The sequence below is a fragment of the Manis pentadactyla genome, chromosome 2 (assembly GCF_030020395.1).
Source record: "Manis pentadactyla isolate mManPen7 chromosome 2, mManPen7.hap1, whole genome shotgun sequence".
Lineage (NCBI taxonomy): Eukaryota > Metazoa > Chordata > Mammalia > Pholidota > Manidae > Manis > Manis pentadactyla.
Window position 1 is genome coordinate 84,396,256 of NC_080020.1, and position 17,890 is coordinate 84,414,145.

The following is a 17,890-nucleotide window of genomic DNA, read 5'->3' on the forward strand; positions in this document are numbered from 1 at the left end:
TGGTTACTCTGTGGTTCTGACGCTGCTGTTTTTCCCAATTGGTATTATACTCTGCCGATAGTGGAAATGCTTGGTTACATGGTCTTAGCTGTATAGTGAAAATGTTAGGGAATTGGGTGGGGGTGCTGCTGGTGAGGGTGGCTCACTGGAGTATTTCTTAAATTAAGCATCAAATTTTGTTTTTGCTTTTGTTTAGAGTTAGACATATTTCCTTTAAAACAAAACATTAATCTTCATGGTTCTAAATGAGAAACTTTCATGATATTTTATGGTAAAGATATCTACAACACTGTGCATATTATTTAGACTTCTGTTTTAAAAAGTTGGCTGTGTCCTTGAGGTTTACTATGCCAAAGCCTCTGTTAACTTTAAGAAAACACTACAAAATTAGGTCTGTTATATGGTGAAGTCAGGGAAAAAAGTTAAGATTTTTAGATTGTTGAATGTTGAAATGAAAGAGAAAATCTTATGGTATATTCATTTATATAGTTTTTATTTAGTCTCTCCTGAATTTGGTAAACTATGGTGAGATTATAAATAGTGTTCATTAATCTGGGTCATGAAGTATTACAGTAGCTGACGTAGAGGCAAATATATTTTCTGCCATACAATACATCGTTTGTCAAGTGGAAGCTTCAAAGTGGAATATTTGGTTATAAGCACATTTTCATTTCTTTCCAAGTATTAATTCATGTTAGGCTTTTGCCTATGTATATGAGAAGTAGCTTTACATCCTGCTTAAAGTGTACAGATAGTAAGATAAGGATTTAGCATCCATTCCTGAATATTTTAGTATTTATTTTGTGTGGTGACTCATTTTTGCTGATGAATCTCATTTCAATCCTATGAGTCCTGTTTTGCCTTCCCAAGGTAGAACCACCCCCTGCCCTAAATCACATTCTGTCACCTTGGAGTTTGGATGTAGGCATGTAACCTAAATTTTGCCAGTCAGATGCATCCAAGACTGTACTACAAAGTGAGGTACTGGGGAAGGAAGCTTTATCTGGAATCGTCTTTCTTGCCCTCTGTCTTCTCCCTTGGGGACTTCCTCCTTCACCAGAAATAACTACTGTTAACAATATAATATAAGCCCTTTCAGATAATTTTCCATACAAAAATGTAAATATAAACATTTTTCATAAATTAATTTGTTTAAAACAAACTTTGCAAGTTGGCCTTTAAAAAAATTAAGAGCTGAGTATTTTTGAGGTTTGTTTTTTCTATTCTGTGAATTGTCTGTTCATGCCATTTATTTCTTGCATCTTGGTTTTAAAAAAACATTGAATTTGTATTAAAGATTGTAATTCTTGTGAGTTATATTGGTACTAGTTTGCTGTGAGTTTTTTGTTTTTAGATGTAAAAATTTTTAAGTGTATTCAAAGTTATTAGTGTTTAGCCTTGCAATTTATTCCTTCCTCAGATCCTCTTCCTCTTTCCAGGTAATTTACCTATGGTCATAGCACTAGTAAATCCTGGCAGTTTGGCTCAAGAGCACACTCCCTTGACTAATATTCTACTTATTCTACTTTTCAGGTGCACAAAATTCTGTACCATTTGACTGGGTTTTGCCTTTGAGGCCCTAAAACATACCGAATACCCAGTGCCTTCATGTTTAAATGATTTCTTAGATAATGGACTATTTGCTAGGATATGAGGAGGGAGTTCAATGCTTAGCTAAGAAAGAAAACTTGTAAGACTTCCCCTGATAACTGTAAGCAATCTTTAACCATCCTACGGCTCCTAAGATGCTGTGCTTTCAGGCATAGCGTTGTGATTGAAAGAATAAGACATCAGAGCCAGATTGCCTGGGTTCAGATACTAGCTCTGCTGCTTCCTATAGTGTGCCCTTGAACAAGGTTCCCAGCTGCTTTGTGCCTTAGTTTCTTCACCTGACAGGTGAAGGTAATTAAATTACCCACTTCATGGGCTTTTGATGACAGCTGTATCAGGGAATACATGTGAAGTGTTTCAGATAGAACCAGGCACATAGTCCACTGTTGGCTCAGTGCTTATTACTTCAAAGTACGATTTTGCTTCCGACTTGAAATAAAAAGAGGCAACAGGCATGAGTCCCATCTAACTTGCTGCTCCGTTACCAACAAACTTACAGGTAGTCCTCACCCATATGTAATCAAGTCTTGTTTCTTTCCCAGAGGACAGAAGAGGATTTCTGAGCAGCATGGAGCCTACCTGAGATTAGATACTTGTAGTAGTCTGTTCACTGGTCTCATTGTTGTCATACTCAAAACTGTAGCTCTAAGAGTGGAGAAGGGTTACCTAGAATTTAGGGCCTTGTGTAAGGCAGGAAGGATAGAAGAATAAGAGTAAGATAGAGATCAGTTGAGCAGATCTATGTAGTACAAGGGGCTAGGTTAGTAAAGGAAGAAAATGATGTTAGGGAGAAAATAGAAAAGGGAAGAATCGAGGAGAATCATAATAAGATTCAGAAACGGGCTTTTTGTGTAAAAGGTTGAGATCATTGCTGATTATGTTGCCTGAATACCTAACCTATTTTCGGTGTTGGGGAAACAGTCAAGTGAGGTAGGATCTTGTCTTTGATTGGTTGAGATAATTATTTTTTCTCTAAGAACTTCTTCAGCTCTAACATGTCTCTTTCTCTCTATTTTTTTTTTTTTTTGGATCTTCCCCTACCCCTAAAACTCCCAAATAATAGCAATAACCTATAAGAGTCTTGAAATAATTTAGAAACTGTATTTATAAAATGTGTTCCTCCCTTTTAAGAGTAGTGAACATGTAGTAATTAACCTTAAATAGGGAAAAATCACAAACCTCTTTTGCATATGGTTTAAGAGAGTTCATCTTTCAAAGAGTTGTATACTTTTTCAGGAAAAGGGGGTAAAATTATTAAAAGACGGATGTAAAATAGCTGATGGGCATCTGAGAGCTCTTATGTAAGAGGTCTTGAGTATTACAATTTTATACAAGCTAGCCAGGGTAAATGAGCATACCATTTGCTTAATTCATAAATTAATATGGACAGTTTTTACACTTCATTGTCCATTCTGTGTAAGATTTTTGATGAGTTAGTTTGCTTACAGTGACATTAAGCTTTCTCATTCATGTAGAATCTAGTTAGGCCTTTTGGTTTATCTCATGGACAGAGCGTAAAGTACTTGACAAAATTTGATCTGACAGCATTATAGTTATGTAACAGAAAAGAAGCTTAAAAACAAAAAAAGGGAGAAGTGAGTGATTTATTATAGCAACCTATATTTCTCCCCAGAACCTTACCATCCTTCTCTTGCCTCTCTAAACTAGCAGAACCACCATAAGACTAATAATTTACACAGTCTTAAGTTAACCAGTGTTTTTTTAATAAAAAATTATAAACATTTATGGGTAAAAAGGTCCTTAGGATTATCCTGTCCGGTTATATCACATTACTAATGAGAACAGAGAAGCCTGAAGAGGGTAAGTAACTTGTCTAGGGTCACAGAACTCATTAGTGGCAGAGCTGTCCCAGGAAACGAGGTCACAGAATTCTGATCCTCTTTCTGGTCTATATGTGGATCGAATATCTAATAACTAGGTAATTATTATAATATTTTATAAAAGGAAATTTCATATAACCATGATACTAATTTTACATATTAAATTAAAATAATTATATTAGAAGATATAAAATTGATTGTTTGGATTTATATTCTAATAGCCCACTGGTGGCTGGTAGGACATTGGTTAAGTCTTTTAATCTCTAAAGCTCTGTTCATCTATGGAGTAGGGCTGATACAAGTACTTCCTTATGTAGTAAATGTGACAATCTCTTTAAAGTCTGGTATATAGTCAGTAAATGTTACCTGCTGCTATTAAGTGATTTATAGTAATTCCTGGTTCTTTCATCTTCCTTTAAGTACAAATAGGTGATTATTTAGCTGATAAAATTGAGTATTGAGAGAGACTGTACTAAAACTAATGGATTTAAGGACAGATTTGCAGACACAAATATTTTAGAAGGGTTATGTGTATGTTTCTGGGTCTTTGGAATCATGGAAATATTTTCTACCTTTCTGCATATTAAAATCTTATGCTGTAGTTTTTAAGTTGTATTAAAAAATCGCAACTTCTAAGTGAAGTCTCCCCCACATTATGCTCTTTATGCAAATTTCAGAGTGTTTAAATTGCTGGATTTCAGGAAAACAGGATTGTTTCATTTGTGTGTGCATATGTGTGTGTTGTATGAATAATCTTTGAAATAAAAATAAGCCTAGAAGCAATTATTTTTCTATTTAGAGACCTGATCTAAAAAGGTTTAAGAATTAAAGGATGAGTTTGTGTTTTTACATATTAATTTAGTCATGTTCTACTTCCCTTTGGCCTGTTTTAGTGTCTGCTTATAGTAAGCAATCCCATATGTATGTATAGTGCAGTGTTTTCTAAAGTGCTGACATTTTATTGATGATTTAGGAGATGTTTTTAACTGGTATTTAGGTGACATTTAAATTATGTTAGAAATTTTAATGCTGATTGGGAAAATTTATAATCTAATATATCAAATTGGTGATTTCATAGGTTTCATAGTTAAGGGTCAATAAAATGTTTCTAAAAAAGTGAGTTGAGATTCTAATACATGCTACAACATGCGTGACCCTTGAAACCATTGTTCACTGAAGTAAGCCAGATGCGCAAGAACAATTACTGTAGGGCTCCACTTAGGAGGTTCCTAGAATAGGCAAATTCATAGAGACAGAAAGTAGAATGGTGGTTACCAGGGGTTAGGGGGCAGAGAGAATGGCAAGTTATTGTTTAATGGGTATGTAGTTCCTCTTTAGGATAATGAAAAAGTTCTGGAAATGGAGAGTAATGATGGTTGTACAATAGTGTTAATGTACTTGCTACCACTGAATTATAAATTTAGTAATGGTTAAAATGGTAGTTTTTATGTATGTATTTAACCAAACTAAGAAACAGGAGGGGAGGAAATGGGATGGGTGTGTGTGTGGGTGTATTTTTTTAAAAGTCAGTTGGGAAAAATATTAAATAGTGATGTAGGCACTTTATACACTTGAAAAAATGTTTGTGGTGGTATGTAAATTATTGAAGTTCAGGCAACATTAGCATAGAGGAAAGATCAAAGGCTTAGGGAGACCTGGTCTGTGTTCCAGTTTCACTTTGCCATGAACTAGTAGTGTGGGCCTGTGCATGATTGTGATCTAAAGCGTATTAGATAAAAGCCAAGACCTCTGAGCCTACTTACTATTCCCAAATTCTCTTATTCTGGGCTATGTATGCCATTGTGTTCTTTATTCACATGACCTACTTTACCTATTTATTAGAATTTTCTTCCTTTCAGTAGTAAAATTTTAAAAAATGAATTTTAAACATGACATTAGCATTTAAAATCTTGTAAGAACCACAATATCATAGTAACGGTAGATGAACAAGAAAGAAAATCACCCATAAACTTGCTGTTTGTCAGACTCTTTTTCCATATGTCTATTTTGTATTATTTGTCTAGAATGCCAAATATATACTTTTTATGTGATTGTAATTAACTATGCTTTTGTAGATGAAGTTTTGGGCAGCATTCTTCAAATATTAATTTACATTTCATCCTTTAGATCGTTAGTCTTAGCAAATGACATTTTTAAATGTGTTTCATTCATACCTTGTTTTGGTGGCTAATATTTAAGAAGAGTCTTCTGAGTTGGTTTAAGGGGAGTCCTGTGATGTTAATCCTTGAGCTTCATCTAGTCAGTGTTATGGTATATTAAATGTCTCTTAATGTTTAATTTGGATCCAAAGCTGGGACCTTGTCTATAAGAATGGAAAAACAGTTAATACAGTCTCTTAACTAATGTCCTAATATGCTTCTTTCATATGCTATTCACCATTTGTTTTGTGTTTTTAGTTCTATCTAAAATTTTAATCTTCATTAGAATTGTTAAATCTGATGTTGAATATAATGTTGGATTTCTTTAGTTTGCTTTTACATTTGATTTTGATTGAGATACAAAGATTTGCCCAAATTAATAAAATAAACTTCTTGGAGGACTAAAGGTGGCGGCGTGAGAGGAGTGACAGAGGCCTCCTCCTAAAACCGTATACAATTAGAAAATATAGTTGGTGCAACTAATCCTGAAAGAGCAACAGGAAAGAGGACTGCGCCAGACTGCACACACCTGGAGAAAAGAGCAGACCTCAGGGAACAGGGTAATGGCCGGCCCGACCCAAGCCCTTTCCCCACCCCAGCTCACCGGCGGGAGGAAGAGAAACGGAGCAGGGAGGGAGTGGAAGGCCTGGGACTGCTGAATACCTAACTCCGGAGATCTGCTCTCGGAGCACAAACCTACATTTCATGGTGCTTTCATGATTATCGTGTGATTACAGGATTGGAAAGCTAAGACAAACAGAATTCCTGGAGAGACTTGAGATTCCAGCTGCTTGTGGAAAGCAGGGATCCATATCCGGCTGCTCTGGGACAAAAACTTATACCTGTGTGACCGGCCCACTGGCTCAAGCAGTGGAGAGAGGCAAAGCAGCTGGGAGGCGGGCAACAGTTCTTTCCTCCCCCAGACACCAATACCGCTCCCCTGCGACCCCTGATTGCTTCAGGGGCTGAGCAGCTCCAGAGTAGAGCTTTTGGACACTAGAGGGCGCCATATACAAATATGGACCGCCAACGGAACCTGGTCCAGAGTAAAATTATTAATACAACTCCCAAGAAAGATTTAAATGACATGGACCTTGTGACTCTTCCTGAAAATAAACTTCTTAAATAATAGAGCTACTGTTTTGTTTTACTGCCTTTCTCTAAATATAACATCTTATCTACATAAGCTCCTTGTTGATCTGCTTGAATTCAGTTTTTTTCACTTTTTTATAAGTTGACTGGAAATCCTGTGATATTGCTTTCATAAATAATTTTATAAATTTTTCTTGCTTTGTCCCTTCATTTAGGCATTTACATTTACTAATTGATGGGCTGAATTTGTGTGTTCTCTTTGTAGGCATTGATTTTAAAAATTAATAAAAATCAATTTGCTTAAAAATAAAATATATACATATTTATATAAAATTAAGTCCCCAATCATATGTACACCAAGTTTTAAAGCCCTAAGGACCAGCGTTTCAGTTTATGGTAAAAAAATAAGTTCCTATCATTATCATCATATCTTCAAAATTCAGAAAAATATATTTATATATAACTGTTACTATATATATTTGTCCTTTTATGTATTTAACTCATATTTCTATTAGATTTGTCAGTTCCTTACCTCCTATTACTTTTGCTGTGATAAAATGGGATTTGAAGGTCACTTCAGAGAAAAGTAACTTTTATTTTCTCAGTTGATTGTCTCCTGCCTTTCCCTTTACAAATTTTTAACGAATCAAAATTGAAGAGGTTATTGACAGTTATGGCAGTTGGGCTCTGCAGTTTTATTTTGGGTAGATATGAAACAGGGAGCTTTTAAAACAAGATAATCTGCATTAGCTTTATTTATACTTCCTTTAAGGACTAGTAACTTAGAATTTGACATAAATCATAAGTTTTTTTTTTATATTTTTACCTTTGGAAATTTTCAAGAGTACACAGATCAGGATCCTCTCTACAGTGAATCTGATATTGATAACTTAAGTTTCTTTTAATTACATCATTTCCACTCTTTAAACTCCATGCCATATATTTTATTGAAGAAACTGAGTTTTTGTAAAGTTGGCTGGCTACGTACTTAAGGTCTCATTTAATATGTTTGTTTAATGGCTTGGTTAGATTTTCTTGTATCACATCAGGATGCATATCATGCCTGCTTGTCTTGCTTTTAGTAAGATTGATTAGTGTGGGTATACAGACTTAGCACAAATGAGTGCATATATCCACTAAAATATTCATGCAAGAATGCTCTTAGCAGCCCAGCTGTCCATCAGCAGTAGAATGGGTAAATAAATTGTGTTTGTATTTGATGGACTACAACATAGCAATAAAAAGGAACAAAATAACTGGTAGCTGCCACAACACTTAATGTTTCTTACAGAAATAATGTTGAGTGAGAAAAGTTGACACAACAGAGAACATATTGTATGATTTCAGATATGAGGAGTTTAAAAATAGGCAAAATTAATGTTTCATTTAACCATATGGTAAGGCCAATGAAAAAATACTACCTATTAAGAAGGCCTTCTTCCCCCACTAATTGAGATAGCTTCTGAATCATATACTCCATTTTCATAGGCATTAGGATATATTTCTGTATCTTATTATGGAGGTCTGTCTATTCATATGCCTGTATCACATTGTTTTATCATAGGAAGTTTTATAACATGTTTTACTATCTTGATAGCGTTTGTCCAATCATTGCTCTGCCTTTTCAAGATTTTTCTGGCTATTCTTTTCTTTCAAATTAACTTTATAATCAACTTGTCTTGCCTTAGGAAAAAATAAAACCCTTAAGTTAGCTTCATTAAGATTGAATTAAATTAATGGGTTTTCTTAGAAAATTCCGATGTTGAATCTTCCTTTCCAAGAACATGGTTTGTCTTTCCCGTTCCCCTCTTTCAGGAATGTTTTATAGTTTTCCTTATATAAGTTTCGTATTACTTAATGTTCAATTTAAGCCTATTTTGTACTGTTTATTGTTGTTAAATTTAATTTTTGCTGTCATAAATGGGATCTTTTCTATTTTTTTAATTTAATTTTCCATTCATTATTTCTTCTTACTGGTTATTATATGTTATGGCTTGATTTCTGTATGTAATTTTATATCCTGCTAGTTTATTGCCTTTTCTTACTGCTTCAAATAGTTTTTCATGGCTTCTTTCTGGTTTTTCAATTAAGTACATTATTTACAAGTTGAGGTAGAGATAGTCTCACCCTGCCCAGCCCTTGTATACATCCCTAGTTGTTATCCCTGTAATTGCTTTCTCTTGTCTAATTGCAATGACAAGTACTTATATAATGTTACGTATTGGTAGATTGCTTATTTTTCTTGACTTCAGTGGGAAAGTCTTTAGTGTTTCCTCATTAAGGTGCTGGCTTTTTTTTTTTTTTTTTTAACAGCCATATATATGAGAGAGATAATTTACATTCTATAGATTTATCCATTGCAGCTGTACAATTCAATGATTTACTTTTTTTAGTAAATGTGTATAGGATTGTGCAACCATCACCATAATCCAGTTTTAGAACATTTCTATCATTCTAAAAAGTTCCGTTATGCCTTTACTTTTATGTTTATAGGTATATGAAGATATATTTTATATGTATGTGTGTTTATCTGCAAGTATATCCTATACCTATAAAAATATTTTTATCATTTATGGAATCATCTATTAATTTCTATTCCATTGCTTTTTTTAATGCAAATGAATTATGTTTAAAAGTTTTCTTTCTGACATACATTGTTGAATCAGCAGGCTCAAGTTTTGGTCTCTGTTGGCATAGTGGAAAAGAAGTCTCCTTAAACTAAAATGCTACAATATTACAATAAAAAGATTTTTTTTATGACTAAAGGAAGGTAACATTACATACTCTGAAACATTTTATCCCATGTTATTTGTTAAAGAGGATGGCATTCCCTGTGGATATGCTGGATAATTGCAGTCATGAGGAACTGGAAAATTCTGCTGAAGATTACATGTCAGATCTAAGGTGTGGGGACCCTGAAAATCCTGACTGTTTTTCTCTTCTCAATATTACGGTAAGGCATCTGGTAGTGATTTTTCATCAATCTTTTTGGTTAAATTTATACATGAAATCAATATCCTTTAAAAAAAAATCGTTTTAGTGTAAACTAATCATTTTTGAAATTTTTATTGGAAGGCTATTGAGTATGGATAAATTATTGATTGGTTAGTCAGCAGCATGATCAGGTTTTAAAGACAAACTCCACAGGTTTTTGCTTAATATTTATCTTGTGCCTTTAGTTTACCAGTTTTGCTAAGCCTGGTTACTATATTTGAGCTAAGTAACTCTATTAAATTTACTTCAGGTTTGGCATTTTTGATTTTAGAAATTTTTTAAGAAAATCAGCAAAACACTTAAGTTACACATTTTTGAGTCACAAATCTTCCTTTTTCTAGAATAGTAAAATCAAAATTTCTAATTAGTAATCTGTGATAGAAAGATCCTTAGGCTTGTAATCATTAGAATTCCACTGTAAACTTGATGGTAGGCAAATTACCTAACCTTTCCAGTCCCCAAATTTGTCTTCTGCAAAATGGTGTTGATTTAAGGGATTCTTGAAAGTCTCCAGCACCAATATTTTAATAATTATCTGAGTTGTAATGTTGTCCACAAATAGGGAATTAGTGTGGGATTAAGAAAAGCAGAAAAAAAGTATGTATCTTGCTGGAATAATAAACCTACCTGTCTAGTGCTTTTACTAGAAAATGGAATTTTTGCTCGCTCAAGTAGTCTAAATAACACATGTTAAAATGTAGTTGTTTTTTAATGATTTCATGGAGTGTATCATGCTTTTGTCTTTATTCAGACATATGGCTAGAGCCCAGTAATATTTATTGAAATAAACTTTTATTTTTTTCTGCAAGATAATATTCCCACAAAAGGGAAGTCTATCTGATTTGCACTTTTTTTGAGACTAGAAATATTGTCTATGAAATGAAATAATATAATTAGCGTTAATGTAGGAAAAGTTTGATATTTTGGTAGAAGCATGGTATTTTTGCCTTTTATTTATTTTCTTAACAGACCCTTCACTAATCTTTAATCAATTGTCATTTCAGATTCCTATTAGCCTCTCAAATGTAGGCTTTGTACCTCTTTATGGTGGATATCAGACTCAGAAAATTCTTGCTCTTTTTGCACCTGAGGACTCACTCACAGGTCTCTTTTTTGCTTACTCTGTAAATTGAGGAATTTTTCTCCAAACAATTAGAAAGTTATTAAAAGATAGCTACATTGAAGAAATTTTTAGAAAGAAAACTTAAACTGTAAATTTAGGAAGATATACTTCTCAATTGCTTATAATTAAATGTTTAATGAGTAAAATAAAGTGAAAATAGTATAAATTGGGGACACATTGTATTATAAAGCATTGTTATATTTAAGTGTATCTTTTTAAACCTTTCCAAATAGTAATATTGTATACTTTAAGGCTTAAGACTTAAATGTTTATAATCATTTATTCTGTTTTAGCTGTGGCATTTTACCTTGCTGATCAGTGGTGGGCTATTGATGATATTGTGAAAACATCTGTCCCTTCCAGAGAGGGGCTTAAGCAGGTAACAAGATACTGTAATTTTGAAAGTGTTTCTTTTAAAGCCATTTCACAATATGTTTACCATAAACTGTGATGGTTTTTGAAGTTATTGAGATCTTGTCCATGTTAGTGTAACCAGGTTATATTAAACTCTTAAAGTATCATTGTTAATGATGAAACTGACACTCAGATTGGGTTTCCTCAATTTTATGTGGTTCTAATGTTACCTGGGAATTGGGTGAGGAAGAATGAATGCCTATGGTTATTCTAACTATGGTTAGTTGAGCTGTAGTTACCCATATCAACTTCAATTTCCGATTTTCTTACTGGGTAGAGATAAAGCTAGTTCTCTCTATTGTGCTTGCTTAGGTTCTCTGTCTCCAGGAGAAACTGACCAGGAAACCTGCTTATCAGTAGGGCCATTTCAGTGGTCTAGTCAGTGTACTAAACAGTGGAAAGGAAGTGAAGTCCTCAGTAACTTCCTGTAAAACTTTGTTCTTTTTTCTGTCCTGGTCCCCATTTTTATCAGTTACTTAGAAGAAGACATAGATAGCATGTTTATCAATCCTGTCTGGCACAGTGCTGAATGGGAGAAGTAATCGGTGAACGGCAGAATTAAGAAACAAAGAAATGGATCTAACATGATGACAAGTAGTACCTATGCATTCAAGTAATTAACTGCACATGTTACACCATGGAGACCAAACTAAAACAACACATATGAAAAAGATTTGGCTTTAGTTAATTGTAAGTGAAATTAGGGTAAGTAAGAAAGCTAATAAAAAACCTTAAGTTTATTCAGAAAAGCTCCATTGTCTTAGTAGTGTCTTTAGTGTTCATATCTGTAGGATCTGCACGCCCACTATGAAGAAAGATGTTAGGGATCTGGAGCAATTTCAAGGGAGAGGACTGGAATGGGAAGCGTACCCACAATTGCATTAGATTAGTCTTTTCCTTCAGTTGCTCCTATGTTTAGCTTTTGTATGAAATTTAGGGAGATATCATGGCTCTCTTGAAATATTTATAGGCTGTGTGGCTCCAGAATATCAAAGTATAGTCTTTGGGAAGTAGATTTCAGCTCAGTATGAGGAATTTTATGCTGGTCAGAGCTCTTCAAGGAAGGAACGGGTTCCCTTGTAAGCTAGTGAACTTTATTTCAGATGTGGTTTGGTATCACAGATCCCCTACTGGGGATGTTTTTTAGAGTAGGGTGTGGGTGGATGGTTAGTATGGTTAATGCTTTTTGTCTCCACTCACCTAATTGGCAGACACTCTAGTTTTTCTTTAAAAAGACTTGGGGAAAATAGACTTCATGGCTAGAGCTCTTGTTTTGAGCAGTGAAACACGTCTATGGGGAAAATTCCATTGTCTTATATTAGAAAGTTGGTGAGAGGGTCCCTGTGACTGTGTAGCCCTGCATGTAGAAAGTGAAGCTTTGTTTTCATTCTGTGATTGCCCCAAGGATGTTTTTACCTGACTTCCCTGGTGCCACTGTCATTCCTCATCTGGTCTGGCAGAGGGGTATGTGTGTCCGCAGAGGTCGGTATTCCTTAGAGTTAGATGACAAAGACACAACTGTTCAAGGAGAGTTTACCTGGAAACCATGAGACAGATTCCTTTCTCAAGACCATAATTATGGCTTTGCTCATCAAATGAGGCTGTTGTCTTTCAAGTCTTCAGGGGGATAAAACTAGATGTTTTTTTAATTTTCTTTTTTTCTCAGGCTGGAATTGGGTGAAAAAGAGTTGAAACAGTAGAGGTGGTGGGAGCAAGTTAGGGTAGGGTAGATCTGGGCAGGTGGAAGCTGAAAAAAAACACTGAGTGTTAGAGAAGGCATGCTGAGGATTGGTACACTGGAAACCCATTTTGCCTGTTTAAGAATTTTGCTGAGAGGCAGTATTCCATGCGGAACATATGTTTATAGAAATGGATTGTTGTTGGTATGAATGATTAGTCTCATCCCTGTGATGATGAAATGTTTTATAAGTCATTTTGAATGCATTCAGTGTGCTTTGAATGCCCGTATGAGGTGTGGAGGCAGGGAGCACAAGGTAAATAGCGCCCCTGAATTGATGCATATTATAACTGTTGTGCTTGGTGTCTGACTCTCTTTGTAGGTGAGAACTCTTGGGGAGAGAGTGGTTCTGTATGTTCTGAATCGAATTATTTATAGAAAACAGGAAATGGAGAGAAATGAGATACCATTCCTGTGTCATAGCGGTACTGATTATGCTAAGATTCTGTGGAAGAGAGGAGAGGCCATTGGGTTTTATTCAGTTAAGCCTACAGGTGAGTCTTGAACAGTTATTTTAACTATGTATTATGGAAACCTCCTTTTTTTACCCCAACTGTGTTGGTATCCCTTTTAAATTAAATTCTAGGGTGCAGATTGAGGTGATTTTACTCATTATTTCTTGGGAGTAACTTTGATTCAACTATTCTACATAAGTGAAGATTGTTAGGGAAGTGTTTTGAATTAAAAAAAATAAAAATAAGCATTTGACAGAGAGGAAGATTTCTCCACGACTGTGGACAGAGAGTTACATGTTGAGCCTCAGATTTGTCTGTCTTCTCTCCCTCCCACTTCCTTCCTTTTATTTAAAGCTTAGCACTTTGATGCCTGCTGCTATCACTGTCACTGGCTCCTTTTAAAAACCCTGCCTACCTGTGGACCAAGTACATAGTCTTTTTCTGCCTAATACAGCTGATTCAGCCTGACATATTAAAGGCAGCCTTTGCCAATTACCATGAAAAACAAAGTACTTTAATATATTTAGAGAGTCCAAGCAGCTTTGAAATTGTTAATCTGAAGTTTGAATTTCTGATCCTAAGACCCAGCTATACCCTATTCCTGAGAGATTAGTGCAGCTTCATCTGGCTTTCCCTGTTTTCCAGTTCATTCAGCTCCCTAGAGCTACTGGAGCCAGAAAGCTCTAACCTGCCTACTCCATGTTACACATACACCCTACTCATGACCACCATGTAACAAAGTCAGCCTTGTTCTGTACTTTACGAAAAGACCTTTCACAGAGAACATTTGTGTTCTTTTTCTCTTTTCATTTCAGACCTTCCAAATTTAGCCAAATTTGGTCAGATCCAGTCTAAATATCACACCATATTCACTGCTGATTTGAAGAACATTAGTGACTGATACCTTATTCACATAGTACAGATTTATGATGAGAATTAATACATTTAGTCAATAAAAAGAAGGTCACTTTTTCTCAAGAATAAAAACTGATGTATAGTTAAAAATGGTTTTGCTGTTCAGTAAATACTTTGATTTACCTTTAATATGCTCTTTTATTCTTGTATAAATTTGATACAGAACCATTAATTCATGTAACTTCAGAAAAATATCATATGGGGTAGAGTAATGTTTGCTAGATGGAAGCTTAGTGCTGCATCACATAAAAGGCATCATTTTGTTGTTTTTAAAATGTTTAAAAAAGTTTGGGGCTGGGGTATGGTTTAATTACATTATGCTTTATTATATACAAGATAATTCCTGTGGGAATTGGAGGCTTTTCGCTTCTCACTCTGGCCCCAGGGGAGTTACCTACTTGATACTAGCTCATAGACATTTGGAGTACATTATTAGTTTATACTTTTTTTTTTCAGAGCTTGCTTTAGATGAAAGACACACAGTTAAAAGGCATAATATCCCCTCTTTAATATTTCTGATCAGTACTTGATTGTAGGAGTGTGCTACTCTTCATTTTATGTGCATTTGGGTCTCCCCCTCTCCTCTGGGACCTGGTGTCTATTTTTGCTTGTTCTGGTTCTTAACTAAATTTTATATCCTCAAGCTCCCAACTGCTACTTGTATACCACTTTTAGCACCTTCCATGCTTCTCTACTAATTGCCTTATGTCTTACTATTTATTTTAGTTCTTTCCCACTTTAAGCTCTGGGTCCCATCTACCAGATAATAGTGAATTAGGTGTGCTTACACTAACCTTTGAATGAGTAACCATTTAACTTACTCTGGAAGTATTTTTTTCTACAGAGGAAACAACATAAAATATTGTGGAAAAATAGTCCAGAACAAATATTAAAATACTTTGTGACAGAAGTATTTCTAATAAACATACCAGGAAAAAAGCTGTTCCAGTAGCAGAAAGATAAAGTCTTCATTAAACAAACTTATAGTTAATGAAAGCCATATGATATCACTTATTAATGATTTTTAATGAACAATAGGTATATTGGGATAATAACAGACATAAATAGCCTTGATATATATAAGGAGACTTTGTTTATGAGATCAAATCCTATTATAGTACAATGAAATTCAAAGAAATATATGAATACTTTTTTGCCTGAAGTAAAGATATCACTGTGAGGGACTTATAGTTTGTATTTTTGGGTTGGGTGGATGTCAGATTATTAAAAATAGTTTTTTTACAATAGATCGTTGGGTGATAATCTGGCACATAACTAAGGGAGCTCACAGAGTTGAGTAATGTCACTACAATGATAGGTTTTCCTGGTCTTTTTTATAGTTACTAGGCACTTTTACCTGTGAAAATAAAAAATAGGAATAGGATTAATGCTGAAGCTTGTCTCATTGTGTTAGTAAGGAATATTCATTCCTGAACTCATAAACCAAAGAAAAAGAAGTAAGCTCCATCATTAAGAGATGCCTTTTCTGTAAAATTTTATATTTTGCTTAATAATTAGTTCTCCAAATGTATAGTATACTTGTGTTTTGACCCATCATGTACTAATACTAATTATGATGCTAATTCAAAATTTCTTTTAGATTGATACTTAGAACCATATGGTTGCAGAAAATTAAAAAAATTTGTGTTTATGTAAGATATGTTTTTGCAGGGAAGAATGATTGAATGATCAGTAAGTCTGTAATCCAAATAAAAATATATTACATCAGGATAGTTCTATAGAATAAACATAGAAATATAAATTCAAGGGAAAAAAGGAACAATGTAAAATTGAGTGTTAAGGAGTGGTTAGTTCAATAGTAAAGGAATAGTTTGTTAAATGTATCATGACAGTTATCAAATTGATAATAGTTTTTGGGGTCCATTTTGTACATTTGAAAGAGTGATACAGTTTTTGTTTTTTCTCTAACTAATATTATTTGTTAATTGAAAAGGGGCAAAGTAAATTTACACAGACAATTATGCCAGACATCGTATTAACTAATAGGTCATGGTTAGCATCACTAGGAGTAAGACATGTCAACATCAGGGGCCCCTGATATATATAATGTCTGAGAAGGGCATGCCATCATTTCTGTGGTAACTTTGCCCAAATGCATAATCTTAATTTTCTCATGAGAAGACATAAGACAGGCCAAATTGAAGGCTATTCTACCAAACAGCTAATCAATAATTTTCCAGTGTTTCAAAATCATGAAAGACAAGGAAAGATGGAAGAATTATCAAAGACTAGAGTTGAAGTGGATACTACTAAATGTATTGTGGGATCCTGGATTGGAATCTGAAACAGAAAAAAGGCATTAGTGGGAAAACTGGTGAAATTTATATAAGGTCTATAGTTTAATACTATTTTATCAACATTGGTTTCTTGATTTTGATAGTAGTACTTTGGAGAGATAAGATGTTAACATTAGGGGAAACTGGGTGAAGGGCATATGGGAACTCTTCATATATTTTTGTAACTTCTCTGTAAGTCTAACATTATTTTTAAAGTAAATAGTTTCTTAGAAGTTAATCTTGATAATATGCTGGAAATTATATTCATGTAATTATTGAAATTTAAGATGAAAATCTTAGATGTTACCAAAGGTGTGTAACTACATGGCATTTCAAAATTATGTAATGGTTAAGGAGCAAAAAAGTTTCCTTTGAGGAATTTGACTTGGCTAAGAGCAAAAAATTCTAAAAATACGAATACATATAAGGGGTTCCCCTGGGCAAGGACCCAGTCAGATCATCAACTGTGTCAGCAATACCTACCGTCCACACAGAGCATCTAAGCAGCTTTTTTTTTTTTTTTTGAGAGGGCATCTCTCATATTTATTGATCAAATGGTTGTTAACAACAATAAAATTCTGTATAGGGGACTCAATGCACAATCATTCATCAACCCCAAGCCTAATTCTTGACAGTCTCCAATCTTCTGAAGCATAATGAACAAGTTTTTACATGGTGAACAAGTTCTTACATAGTGAATAAGTTCTTACATGGTAAACAGTGCAAGGGCAGTCATCACAGAAACCTTCGGTTTTGATCACGCACCATGAACTATTAACAATCAGGTCAATTATGATTATTCGTTTGATTTTTATACTTGATTTATATGTGAATCCCACATTTCTCCCTTATTATTATTATTATTATTATTATTATTTTTAATAAAATGCTGAAGTGGTAGGTAGATACAAGATAAAGGTAGAAAACATAGTTTAGTGTTGTAAGAGAGCAAATGTAGATGATCAGGTGTGTGCCTGTAGACTATGTGTTAATCCAAGCTAGACAAGGGCAATAAAACATCCACGGATGCAGAAGATTTCTCTCAAAACAAGGGGGGGTGAGATTCTAAGCCTCACCTCTGTTGATCCCCAATTTCTCACCTGATGGCCCCCCTGCGACTGTGCCTGTCTTAGGTTGTTCCTCCCTTGAGGAATCTTACCCGTCTCTGGCTAACCAGTCATCTTCCGGGGCCATACAGGGAAATGTAAAGTTGGCAAGTGAGAGAGAAGCCATATTGTTTGAAAAGGTTAG

The 17,890-nt window shown here is 34.4% G+C and overlaps 1 protein-coding gene across 4 annotated transcripts in view; it reads left to right on the plus strand.

Annotated features, from left to right (window-relative positions):
- The window catches only part of FAM169A (family with sequence similarity 169 member A), an 81,345-nt gene that overhangs the window by 8,154 nt on the left and 55,301 nt on the right, over positions 1 to 17,890 (plus strand). For 2 of the 4 annotated variants that reach the window (XM_036886080.2, XM_036886081.2), the window contains exons 2-5: positions 9,522 to 9,656; positions 10,702 to 10,801; positions 11,114 to 11,199; positions 13,295 to 13,466. In XM_036886080.2, coding sequence (XP_036741975.2) covers positions 9,525 to 9,656; positions 10,702 to 10,801; positions 11,114 to 11,199; positions 13,295 to 13,466 — 490 coding nt within the window. In that variant the 5' untranslated portion in view covers positions 9,522 to 9,524. Of the gene's footprint in view, positions 1 to 9,521; positions 9,657 to 10,701; positions 10,802 to 11,111; positions 11,200 to 11,706; positions 11,925 to 13,294; positions 13,467 to 17,890 lie in introns of those variants that run through there. The other 2 variants (XM_057494318.1, XM_057494326.1) reach the window with 2 other exon arrangements.